The sequence below is a fragment of the Gobio gobio genome, assembly GCF_949357685.1.
Source record: "Gobio gobio genome assembly, chromosome: 20".
NCBI classification, from domain to species: Eukaryota; Metazoa; Chordata; class Actinopteri; order Cypriniformes; family Gobionidae; genus Gobio; species Gobio gobio.
This window is the reverse complement of record NC_137113.1, coordinates 14,590,278-14,602,891: the sequence shown is the minus strand read 5'-3', so window position 1 is coordinate 14,602,891 and position 12,614 is coordinate 14,590,278. Positions and strand designations below refer to the sequence as shown.

The 12,614-nt window shown below is 36.5% G+C and overlaps 1 protein-coding gene across 4 annotated transcripts in view; it reads left to right on the top strand.

Moving 5' to 3' along the window:
• The first annotated feature begins 517 nt into the window (after nt 1-517).
• Nucleotides 518-12,614, top strand: part of qki2 (QKI, KH domain containing, RNA binding 2) — a 41,539-nt gene continuing 29,442 nt past the window's right edge. For 3 of the 4 annotated variants that reach the window (XR_013818635.1, XM_079845654.1, XM_079845655.1), the window contains exon 1: nt 534-1,251. Coding sequence is in view for 3 of the 4 variants with exons in the window: in XM_079845654.1 (XP_079701780.1) it covers nt 1,110-1,251 (142 nt within the window). In the remaining variant the exon portion in view is untranslated. Of the gene's footprint in view, nt 1,252-12,614 lie in introns of all 4 variants that reach the window. The other variant, XM_079845653.1, reaches the window with a different exon arrangement.

Here is a 12,614-nt window from a genome sequence, read left to right as displayed (position 1 = left end):
GCAGGATAATATGTCCTGCCACAAAGCAAAAATTGTTCAGGAATGGTTTGAGGAGCACAACAATGAGTTTGAGATGTTGAGGTCTCAATCCAACCGAGCATGTGTTTATATGTATAGCCCATATATGTACAAATGGTACAAAACAAAATTATGCAAAATATATACATACAAACTATGGGAATGTTTAATTAAAAAAGCAAGTTTGACTACTATAGCCTCTGGTTGGCTCCCCATAAACAAAGAGTCTGTATAATTCATAACGACTTTAAGAAAAACGTTGTGAATGGGAGCTCCTCTAAAGTATTTGTGTACAAGTTTGTCTGCATCTGCGTTTGTGTGTGTGTGTGTGTGTGTGTGAGAGAGAGAGAGAGAGAGAGAAGAGAGAGAGAGAGAGAGAGAGAGAGAGAGAGAGAGAGAGAGAGAGAGAGAGAGAGAGAGAGAGAGAGAGAGAGAGAGAGAGAGAGAGAGAGAGAGAGAGAGAGAGAGAGAGATTGAGCAGGTTTCTCCTCCCATTGGCGACTTCGCACGATGGCAATGTTGAGCAGTGTAGGGCTGATCATGATCATGTGACAGACAGCTTTGGGAGAGAACGGCACTGAACGCAGAAACATCAGGCGCGACTAAAGGAGTTTCCACAGCGCGAGAGATAGAGCCTACAAGTGAACATTGCCCCTGCTTTAAAACCGTTATTCAAGTGCTCTGAAACACATCGACGGTCGCTGAAAAAGTCCCGGGGAGGAGCTGTTGGCCAGCCTGGATAAAGAGAGGTTTGGTGGCGATAAAACATACTCCGTAGAAGAGGAGAGACGCACAAATCTCAGCGGGCATGCGGGAGTTTTTGGAGTTATTTGACTGCTAACATTCTACCAACAAATAAGAACTTTCGCGCACATTCGTTTCGTTAATTGTGTCATCAGTTTTTTAAACTGATGATTGAGGGTGATACAAAGTTGCAACTCTTCGTTTGAAAAGTAGCAAGATTGAGTCAAAAGTTTGGAATAAAACGGAAAACATATCAAACCCCTTCGTTTGCGTTTTGTAGGGGGCTGCCGTGTTTTCCCAAAGTTTAACGCATTTTTAAAGTTGTTTTTTTGGCCAATATTTTAAACATGGTTGGGGAAATGGAAACGAAGGAGAAGCCAAAGCCGACTCCTGATTATCTGATGCAGCTCATGAACGACAAGAAGCTGATGAGCAGCCTGCCAAACTTCTGTGGCATTTTCAACCATCTCGAGCGACTGTTAGATGAAGGTGAGAATTCTATATATTCATCAAAAGAACGAATGAATGTGTTTGGATGAACGCAAAGATGTAGCTATCCTAGTTATATATCAGTGTTGTCATTTTTCTGTCCCAGTCTTATTGTAAACAAGCGTTTAAGTTTGTTGTAAAAATGTATAACTTTTATTAATCTCCGTGTTTTGAGTTTTTTTTAATTTGCTATCCGATTAATTTAGTAAGTAGCCTACACTTTGTAAGTAGGGCGTTGCTACGCCAGGGGTGGCGAGTTATTGAGTGCGTATGAGTCTTTGAATCATTCACTCACTGATTCGTTGAAAGCATTGAGTCTTTCAGGGCTGAAACAAGCCTTGTGATATTTAATTAAAATAAACTATGCTTGCTAACATACTATGAGACTATGGTCATGACTTTTGTCATGCTATATTAGAGAGTCAAAAAGGTCATTTCTACACCTCTTTCTTTAAAGCTACAATATGTATTTTGTCGCCGCTAGAGGTCGCTTATTCAAAACAAATGCGTAGCTTGATGATGCCTTGATTTTACAGAGCTTTTATTATGCAGACGACCGCTTTAATTTTTTTACATTTTATCATATTGCGTACATCTGACTGTTGAAAGTTGTTATAATGCTACTCTGTATGTTTGCTCACGGCTACTATGAGACACTTGTTGCACACTGCAGTAAGCTAGATCGATATTAGGAATGGTAAAACATGGTACTCGCGGTAAATCAAGAAAACGAGATTTAAACAATAAGACTAAATGTGTTGAGCTATATAACAATGATTAGTTTTCTGTTGATGAATGTATCCAAACAGTTGCTCACCTGTCTAATAAAACACATAATATATTAACGTCTTTGGTGTTTCCATGGTTTCCATGGATATCGAGGGTAATGCGGGTATGATGTCATTGATAGGTGTCCTGGTTAAAATGTTCTCTGGATATAAACATTCTTGGAATAATGTAAAGTGCACAAGTCAACAAAATATATAAAATTGTTCTAGTGGTTTTTGGATATTTCAATCCACAAAATCTTACATATTGTGCCTTTAACAAGATTAACTCAGTACCGCCTCAAAACAATGACTTGTTCAGTGAAGGAGGCGTGTTTGTTCAATTGATCCAACTAATGAAATGAATCTTCACAGCTCTTACTTTAAAGTTATTGGCTTGTGGTTTTGTCAGAATTTGAAAGCAGTCAAAAGGAAGGGATTTTGATGAACGATTGATGTCTCTATGAAAGCAAATGAAGGTTTATTAAAAGAAAAACACATTACTACAGAAGTTTGTTCATTCTTTACAGACATGTTTTGATTTTTAACAGGCTTCAGAAACATTTTAGATGGTATAACTTCTTTCCTAAACAACCATAGCTGATTTTTGTTTTTTTGTTGTTGCTCAAATTAATCAATTACATGACCTGGAAATGTCTCTAGTCAAATCCAAACACTGAGATATTTTGCAGCAACCTTATTAAATCAGCACAGATGCATCCAATCACAAAAAAATCTGTACTGGTCATGACGCAGTTGGATGATACTCAGATTTGGGGAACTGCTGTGAACGAGACTAACCTACTTGTTTGTTTTGTGAATTTAGAGGTAGGGCTATTTTAAGCATATACTACAGTGGCAAATCATCTGTCTAGGCTCTCCAGACCTGGATGGATTTGTAAAACAAGTTTTGTAGTTAAAGTGAAAAGCTTGAGTTTGCTCAAAGTTCACATACTTCTAAAATATTTGAATGCTGCAGAATGCATGTAACCAGCAGTTTTCCTAAGAATGCAGCGGAAGCTAAGGATGTGATAACACAACCACTTCTCTCTTTCTCTTTCTCCCTCTCGTTCTAATCTTACAGCTCATGGCCCTGGCTTATTTCATTCACAGTTTATTGCTGATAATCCAGTGTAATAATATAAAGGTTATCACTGCAATACTTTAATGGAGAGAAGGGAGATCTGTTAGATTTATATCCAGACTATCTTGCAATCCGTATTAGAGGGAACTCAGCTTCTGTTTCATTGGTACACTGAATCTCTCTAGAGTCATCATAGCGCTCACCCATAGCTTGTGGCATATTAAAGTATGTGTCATAAATAAACACGAGTGTTTTCAGTTCCTCTGTTTAGAGCTAATTTAGCTTTATCTGTTCTCTTTAGTTGAGCAAATTGAAAACTGGTTGGAGCTCTTGAAATAATGATTGACAGAAAAATAGGCGGAATTACAAAGTTTAGCTTTCTTCTCACAATCACAGTTTCCGAATCACCCACAGCATTTTGTATAGCTTTATTGTCTCATATATTTTCCTTGTATGAGGATCCCAGTTCTGTCAGGTTATTTTAAAGATGTTACTGAATAATAAGCTTGGTATTTTGCTTGAGCACTTGTAGGCTATTTTTTCACACACTCATTGCGTTTTATGATGCCAGAGAACCCTGTTGTTTGGGTTTGCAGTTTTCAAACGTGTTAATTTTTCAAGGCGTCATGACAGTTTCTAGTTGCTCTTATTGCTCTAGGTTTATCTCTGGATTATTTGAAATGTTATGTTTATAGTTATAGTTTATTATATGGATTTGTAGTGTTCTAAATTAACACAACCCCTTACATTTAATATTTGATAACCCATATTTGATATTCTGCAATGTGGTCTGTTATTGGTTCTGGGTTTTGTAAATCTCCAGTGTTGGTTTCCCAAGTGTTGCTCTTTTTCTTCTCGCTTCTTTTGTGTTCCCTCTGAGGAACATGTATTCTGCTGGTATACAGCTAATTGAATTATTTGAGTAATTATGCCATCATAGAAGGAAAATATCTGGGAGAGGATCCAGAAGCAGTGTTGAACCTCTCTTTGAAAACACTGGCTTTTCCTTGTCTGATTTTAGATATAAAAAGGGACTTCGGAGCCCCAGGGGGCCTACTAGGGATTCAAAGATGAAATTGTTGCAAAATGTGCTCTTTTTTTTACTGCTACTTTTCTGCTGCCTCTTAATGCGTAGGATAAATAATATTGTGTTTACGTTAACAACATTGCTCAAATGTTATTGTTGGAGGCACTTTCAACAAAAAGGGTACAAAATATGGCCAAAAAAGTATTTTCACAATTTTTCAATAAAAGGGTCAGCAAAAGAAAGTTTCCTTTAGAAAATGGTCAACCTCAGGATGTCAAATAAATATTATTTTATAAGAGGTTTTATAAGAGCACCCCCCCCCACCCCCAAAGTTTTCTAAATGCAGTTTAAACCCACAGATTTCATTTTTTTTGTGTGTTTTTTTAATAAATAAAAGTTAAATAAACCTTGAAATGAAATAGGCAAAATGTATGAAATAAACTACATGGCTCCCATCAAGAAAAATATTTTTGATTGTATTTTCGATCAGTACACTTTAAATAAAGTTGATTGCGTTTTTGTGTAATACTTTAGGTAAAGTTTGCATCCCATTTTATAAAAAGTGCCTTATTGCGATTTTTCTTTTTCTGGTGGGGTATTTTTTATGCTTGTAAGTCTGTCACTTAAATTGGTAATTTGGTAGTTCTAAATGTCTCCATAGCATCATGCATTTCCTAAACGGGTTAAAGTTGCTCCAGGCAAATGTGTTAGGAAAGTTTGAAATCTCTGGTGCCTCTTGACCTCTGATTGTCCTCACATTATGGTCTTCTCGGTTAAACTGTAAAGCTCTGGTCACCCCATCCAAACATAGACTGGCACATGAGCAATGAAGAGACACCACTCTGACCTATATGCATCATATGACCATGACAAGGGCACACACTGAGTGGAGTGGAGCAAAGATCACATGATTCTTCATGAGTCTGTCATCACTTCATGACTGTTAGATGTGCTGAATGTTCCACAGATGGAGATCAAGTGTGTGTGTGAGAGAGAGAGAGAGAGAGAGAGAGAGAGAGAGAGAGAGTGTATAGGGTATTAATGTGTGTTCCAGGAAACATTTTGTCACATATAATTGTGCCCATGTATCTGTTATTTAACAAGTTCATAATTGTTCCATATATACATGCTCCCCTGAAATGCCTTTCAGTATGAATGTGTGTGTGTGAGTGAGTGAAGTTATATGACCTTTTTGACCGAACACATGTGACTTCCAATGTCTTTGCTATTCTTCTGCATTAAGCTATTACCTCCTTAGCCAGATCCCGTGACACAGACAGAGCGAGATGCAAAAAGTCCTAGGGGATCAGGTTTGGGGCGAGGGCACACCGACTAGACAGCTTCCCTCAAATTCCTGGAAAGAGCAGTCAGGACAGATGTTGCAAAATTAACACGCACTAAAGGAATCCTTTTCTGTTGGGAACAAGTGAATGAAATGGGGTTAAAACACTGTTCAACCCTATGATAAGCTCCATCAGGAAGTCACACCAGTTATTATATTTAGCATCAGAAAATGTTGCATTTAGGACATGTTTTATTAATAATGCAATATTGTATTATTACATTTACACTACAGTTTGGGGGCAGTTAGATTTATTTAATACTTTTATTCAGCAAGTATGCATTAAATAACTTTTTTTTTACTTTGTTACAAAAATATATATTTCACATAAATGCTGTTCTTTTGAACTTTCTATTAATCAAAGAATCCTGAAAAAAATGATCATAGTTTCAACAAAAATATTAAGCAGTGCAACTCTTTTCAACATGATAATAAGAAATGTTTCTTAAGCACCAAATCATCATATTTGAATGATTTCCTAGGATCATGTGACCGTGGTTGCTAAATGAGAATGAGATTACATTTTACAATATTTTAAAATATAAAACAATTATTTTAAATTGTAATGATATTTCACGATATTACTGTTTTACTGCATATAAGAGACTTCTTTTTTTCTATGGGTACACTCTAAAAAATGCTGGGTTAAAAACAACCCAAGTTGGGTTGAAAATGGACTAACCCAGCAATTGGGTTGTTTTAACCCAGTGAATGGGTCGTTTTAACCCAGCGGTTGGATTAAATGTTTACTTAAAACAACCCAATCACTGGGTTAAAACAACCCAATTGCAGTCCATTTTCAACCCAACTTGGGTTGTTTTTAACCCAGTATTTTTTAGAGTGTATGTTCGTGGCAAGAGCCAGGTTTAATTATTCAAAAATAAACCTAAAGTGTTTAAGATCATTTTTTTAAGGTTAAAAACCTTTTCAAAAGTATCAACAACCTCAAAGGGGTAGAAGTTTCACAGTTCAGCAAAATGTGTTTAATGGATTATCTGACAAGATGAACTCTTTAGGGAATTTTCTCTTAGTAAAAATGTATGTGTAAGTCTTCAGTGTTCTATCCAGCATTGTGGGTAAATGACTTGATCCCAGCAATTATTAAAATGGAATATATGTTTTGTCCCAACATTTGGTAATTTGTTGTTTAAGTAACTGATCTCATTCAGACTGCCGATATGCATATAATGTTGGTCTCAGATCTGTGAAAGATGTAGAGCATTTTACTGGTTCTGTAGATGATGCTTCTTTGGCAGCACTGTCTGGAAACTTATTTCCTCAAACTTCTGAACGGTAGTTTATATTTTATTATATTTATATTTTCCGAGACATGATTTTATCCATCAGGAATTTATTGGATCATAAAAAGTGGTCACTTTGACAAGTGTTTTAAAAATAAGAGGCTTTAGTGAAAGGAAGTCGTTTCAGAGGTCAGCACAAGTTCTTATTTAGATTAAAGATGACAAAAACAAATGTTTTTGTATGGAGTAACATTCATAATTGGCCTCATTTGATTTCTTTCCCAGAGAAAAGCTAAATAAATAATCGTCCACAAAGAGATGTAACACATCTGGCTTTTGCTAGGGATTCCCACAATCAAGGGAATTGAGTTTAGGGGTGAATCTCGAACAATATTGGGAAATATTTGTTTTAATGATCTAAATCTGGCTCCATGACCTTCAGACAGTTTTTCGCAATGGCCTTTCTGAATGAAACTGCTTTGTTTGGCTGTGGCAGGCCTGGAGCTATAAAGTGACAGTCATAATGTCGTTTTCAGGTGAAATCTTAGCTTCTGTGTCAATCCTCATGTCTTGTGTGTTTGTGAAGGTGTTTTTCGGTTGTCTGTGTATCTGTTTTTCTTTGTCTCCCTTTGGGCCGTTTTCTTTGATAAGATAAATGTTGATTATCAAGCGTGTCAGTGATCTCATCAGTCTCCTGCTCTTTCCAGGCAGCTTTGCTCGCATCTGTAAATACTCAATACTTATCTCACCCTTAACTGCCAGTTTGCCCTGCAGTCGTCTTGACACCACCAGACAATTCCTCTGTCTCTCTCAGCTTAAACTTAATCAGCAATCATCCAATCACAACAGCACGTTACTGCTGACCATCACAATCAGAGTGATAAGCGCAAGCTGCACATTAAAATTTCCTGATTGCAAGGAGAATCAAAATGACCTTGATTAGAAATTCTGCCATACTCACCCTCATGTTGTTCCAAATCTGTAAACTGTTTTTCTTATAGTCAAAAGAAGCATTTGAAGAATCTTAAAGGGTTAGTTCACCCAAAAATGAAAATTCTGTCATTAATTACTTAGCCTCATGTCGTTCGACACCCTTCTGAGACCTCCGTTCATCTGCGGAACACAAATGAAGATATTTTAGTTGAAATCTGATGGCTCAGAAAGGCGTCCATTGGCACAATAAAAGGTACTACAGACGTCGTTACAAAGGCCATCTCACTACAGTGGTTCTACTATAACTTTATGAAGCGACGAGAAGAGTTTTTGTGCGCAAAAAAAACCCTAAATAACGACTTCTATAGTGATGACCGATTTCAAAACACGGCATCATGAAGCTTCGAAGCGTTATGAATCAGTGAGTCGATTCAGCGGTTTGGATCGCCAAAGTCAAGTGATTTCAGCAGTTTGGCGGTTTGACAAGCGATCCGAATCATGATTCGACTCGCTATTCTAGATAAGTCGTTATTTAGTTTTTTTTGCACACAAAAACTATTCTTGTCGCTTCATAAAGTTATTGTAGAACCACTGTAGTGAGATGGACTTTGTAACGACGTCTTTAGTACCTTTTATGGGTCTTGAGAGTGTAAAGTGCATTGTGCCAATGGAGGCCTTTCTGAGTCATCGGATTTCAACTAAAATATCTTTTTATGTAAATATCTTATTTGTGTTCCGAAGATGAACGGAGGTCTTACCGGTGTCGAACGACATGAGGGTAAGTAATTAATGACAGAATTTTCATTTTTGGGTGAACTAATCCTTTAAGACTTTAATGTTCACCAATCATTTATAAAATTCAGTCTAAATATTTCAATGTCATTTTGATGAACATATCACATTTAGTCTATATTGACACACGAGTAGGCATGTGCCGGTATAAAATTTTCATGTTGCGATTAATTGCTGAAGCTTTTATTACGGTATACGGTATTCTCACGATATTGAAATTCATTGCAAAAAAAGTGTTGTCATACTATAATAACCGGTCTAATAACTTTCTTATAACAAAAAGAACCAAACATTTAAATACAATGAAGCAATACACAAAAATGTATAAAGTAAACAAATATTTAAAACATATTAAAGTGCTAAAGAATTATAAATAACAATAGGTAACACTTTACAATAAGGTCTCACTAGTTAATGCATTAACATCAACAAAGAGCAAATAGCTACATTTTTACAGTTATTATTCTTTGATAATGTTTGTTAAAAAAGCAACTGTTAGCTAGTGTTAGCTCAGGTCCATTAAATAATACAGTTACAACTTTTGATTTTAATAATGTGTTATTAAATGCTGAAATGTACATTTAACATTAATACATGCTTTAGAAGTATTTTTCATTGTCAGTTTGTTAACGAATGAACTAATGTTAAATAATGGAGACTTATTGTAAAGTGTGTGACTGAACAACAAAGAATCAGAACATATTCAAACAATATCTAGGCCATGTAACTTAGTCCAGATTAAAATATAAAATGTTTAAGTTTGAAAATGAATAGCCTTAAGTCTTTAAGTATTAAAGGGATAGTTTCTCCTAAAAATTTAATTTCTGTCATCATTTACTGACCCTCATGTTGTTCCAAACCTGTATGAGTTTCTTTGTTCTGCTGAACACAAAATAAGATATTTAGAAGAATGTTTGTAACCAAACAGATAGAGCAACCATTGACTACCATTTCAATTACCGTATTTACCAGTATTACCAGTAATTACCAGTATTTTTTCCCTACAAACATTCTTCAAAAACTCAATTTTTTTGTTCAGCAGAACAAAGAAACTCATACAGGTTTGGAACAACTTAAGGGTGAGTAAATGATGACAGAATTTTCATTTTGGGTGAACTATTATGTGAGGAGCACCGTATCGTTTTGTTTACGAGGGTTACCAGGGAAACGGCTGCATTTCTGCGGTTCTGTCAACGCCTTCTGCTGTCAGAGAGTCATTCCGCCATGTGCTCGGCTCATGCAAGTTGGGTTTGGTTTACATCAGTGCGCCTTCCTCTTTGACGCATTGTTCATTTTAAACGCTTGATGGGTAAAGTATTCTTAAAATGCATTCTAAAAATCGGAATAATTCGTAAGAAATAATCATTCACAGTATTTGAAGTGCCCACGATAACAATATTGTGCATGTTTATTATTGCGGTATGTCATATTACCGTTTACCGGCACATGTCTACACACGAGAATGGATCTCATTGGTCCTCACACGTCAAGCGAACATGCTTGAGCTTCCGTTTACCACAACTGATGTGGCATCAAAGTTTCAGTTGTGTAGCTGTCTATGGAGGGACAGAAAAGCTCTCAGATTTCAGATCAAAAAGATCATTTGTGTTCTGTAGATGAGCGAAAGTCTTATGGGTGTGGAACGACATAAGGGTGAGTAATTAATTACAGAATGTTCATTTTTGGGTGAACTATCCCTTTAAGAGCTATGGCAGAAGACCTGATTTCAGTGAAAAATGACTTCTGTCTGTTCATCATACATGCCTGTCGCAATCACAATTAAATAATGACAGATTATTTTTTATGCAAGTAGGAGATCAAACATTCAAAATGCTGTTATTTTAGAATCATTTATGTACATTGCATTAAAGTCATAAGTTATTGGTTAAAATGACTGTTGCAATAGATCTGCTTTCACTTTAGGTATTTGGTCTGAAGCTGAAAACAGCATTCAGTTTGAAGATATATTGTCAGAGCAAAGGGAAATATTGTTCTTTCATGTACACATTTGTTTTTACACTGTCACTAACAGCCTGACAATTGCAGTAACTGGTGTCTGCTCTATGTGTGAAAACGAAGCAGTCATCGGACAGTTTCCTGGCAGTCGACTATTATCCAGATGGTTTCACGGTTTGCGGTCTACTCTTTCATCCCATTTGCAACCTTTTTCTAGCGTTTATTTATTTATTTATTTATTTATTTATTTTTACCTTTCTTTATCACGTTTCCTCTCTTCATCTCAGCGTCTCTCATCTCTCCCACAGATGGTCAACTCCACTGACTGTGTGTTAGAGACTGAAATAATCTATTCTGTTCCAAAGGCTTAATTCTCTGGTGCCTGACGTGCACTTTACCGTGGAGTGTACATAAAAATATTAATAATTAAATACACTGATTTTATTTAAGACTCATAAATTAGTGGGAACTCATCAGTCATTGCAAAAGTATTTTTGATGAATTACGATTAGGAACAAGTAGCCAATAAAACAGTAATATTGTGACTTTTTTGTCATTTTAATTAGGGATGCACGATATATTGACATATATCAATTAAAGGGTAAGTTCACCCAAAAATGAAAATTCTGTTATTAAATTACTCACCCTCATGTCGTTGGACACCCGTACGACCTCCGTTCATCTTCGGAACACAAATGAAGATATTTTGTTAAAAGCTGATGGCTGAGAAAGGCTTCAGATAGGCCTCCATTGGCATTCAGTACATTTACACTCCCAAGACCCATGAAAGGCACTTAAAACCTTGTTACAAAGTCCATCTCACCACAGTGACTCTACAATAATTTACGATGCGACGACAATAGTTTTTGTGCGCAAAAAAAAAATAAAATAACGACTTATTCAACCTCTTCTTGTCTTGCCTCCACGACGCTATGGGCGAGAATATGACGTAGCGCCGGGGTTCGGGAATCCATGAAATGCACACTTTAACCCCATTTTGAGAACTACGCCGAGACCTAAAGCACGATCAATGTAGAATTCAACAGCTTAGATACGCGCGTCTTCCTCTGCTTGTAAACAAATCGCTTCTGGGTCATGTGTCCGAACGCCGGACCTGCGTAATATTCTCGCGCATGCGTTTTATGGGTCTTGGGAGTGTAAATGTACTGAATGCCAATGGAGGCCTATTTGAAGCCTTCTCAGCCCATCAGCTTCTCAACAAAAATATCTTCATTTGTGTTCCGAAGATGAACGAGGTCTTACGGGTGTCGAATGACATGAGGTGAGTAAATATTGACAGAATTTTCATTTTTGGGTGAACTAACCCTTTAATGTACATAACGCGATAAGCATATCGCAATTACTTACTATAACGGAATGATTTTAATTCTTCAAAAGGTTAAGTTTTAGGTTGACGCAGACAGCAGAGAATAGACTGGACACATGACTGTTACGTGTGATATGCTTAAAGTCATTAGGCGTAATAAAGCGAAGTATTCACGCACACAGGAAGCCGCCTCTTGGACAGCACGTAATCTGATTCAGCACTCTTCATCTATATGGCCAAATCTTGGGGAGTTTTCACGTAAAAACTGTCAGTTTTGTCTTAAGTAGAGTAAATAGACTGAAATAAAGGATGCGTGTAACAACATATTTGATCCGTGTAGCTCTTAAAGTGACAGCAGCCTAATAAACCTGCTTCCGTCTGTTAATCTTAATGTTAATCAAACATCAAAAGACAAACAGAAAATCACTCCCTGCTCTTGACCGAATAACTTTTTAAGCTTTAAAAAGAATCAGTGTATATTTAATTCATGAAGACTAAGCGTTTGATTATTCTGTAATAAATAAGGTTTCATTAGTTAAAGGTGCAGCGTTTAATATTTATGAGGATCTATTGACAGAAATGCAATATAATACACATAACTATGTTTTCAGTTGTGTAAAAGACCTTACATAATGAACCGTTATGTTTTTATTACCTTAGAATGAGGCATTTCTATCTACATACACCGGGTCCCCTTACAGTGAAGTCGCCATTTTGTGCCACCATATTTCTACAGTAGCCCTAAACAGACAAACTTCTCTACAAAGGCGCTAGCTATTCTCTGCTGTCTCAGACGACATCTTTGTCCTGTGTCGGCCACTGTAGCTTCTCTATGTGCTACAAAAGGGAGGGGTGAGCGTATGCCGCTAAAATTTAACATTAGTTAATGTATCT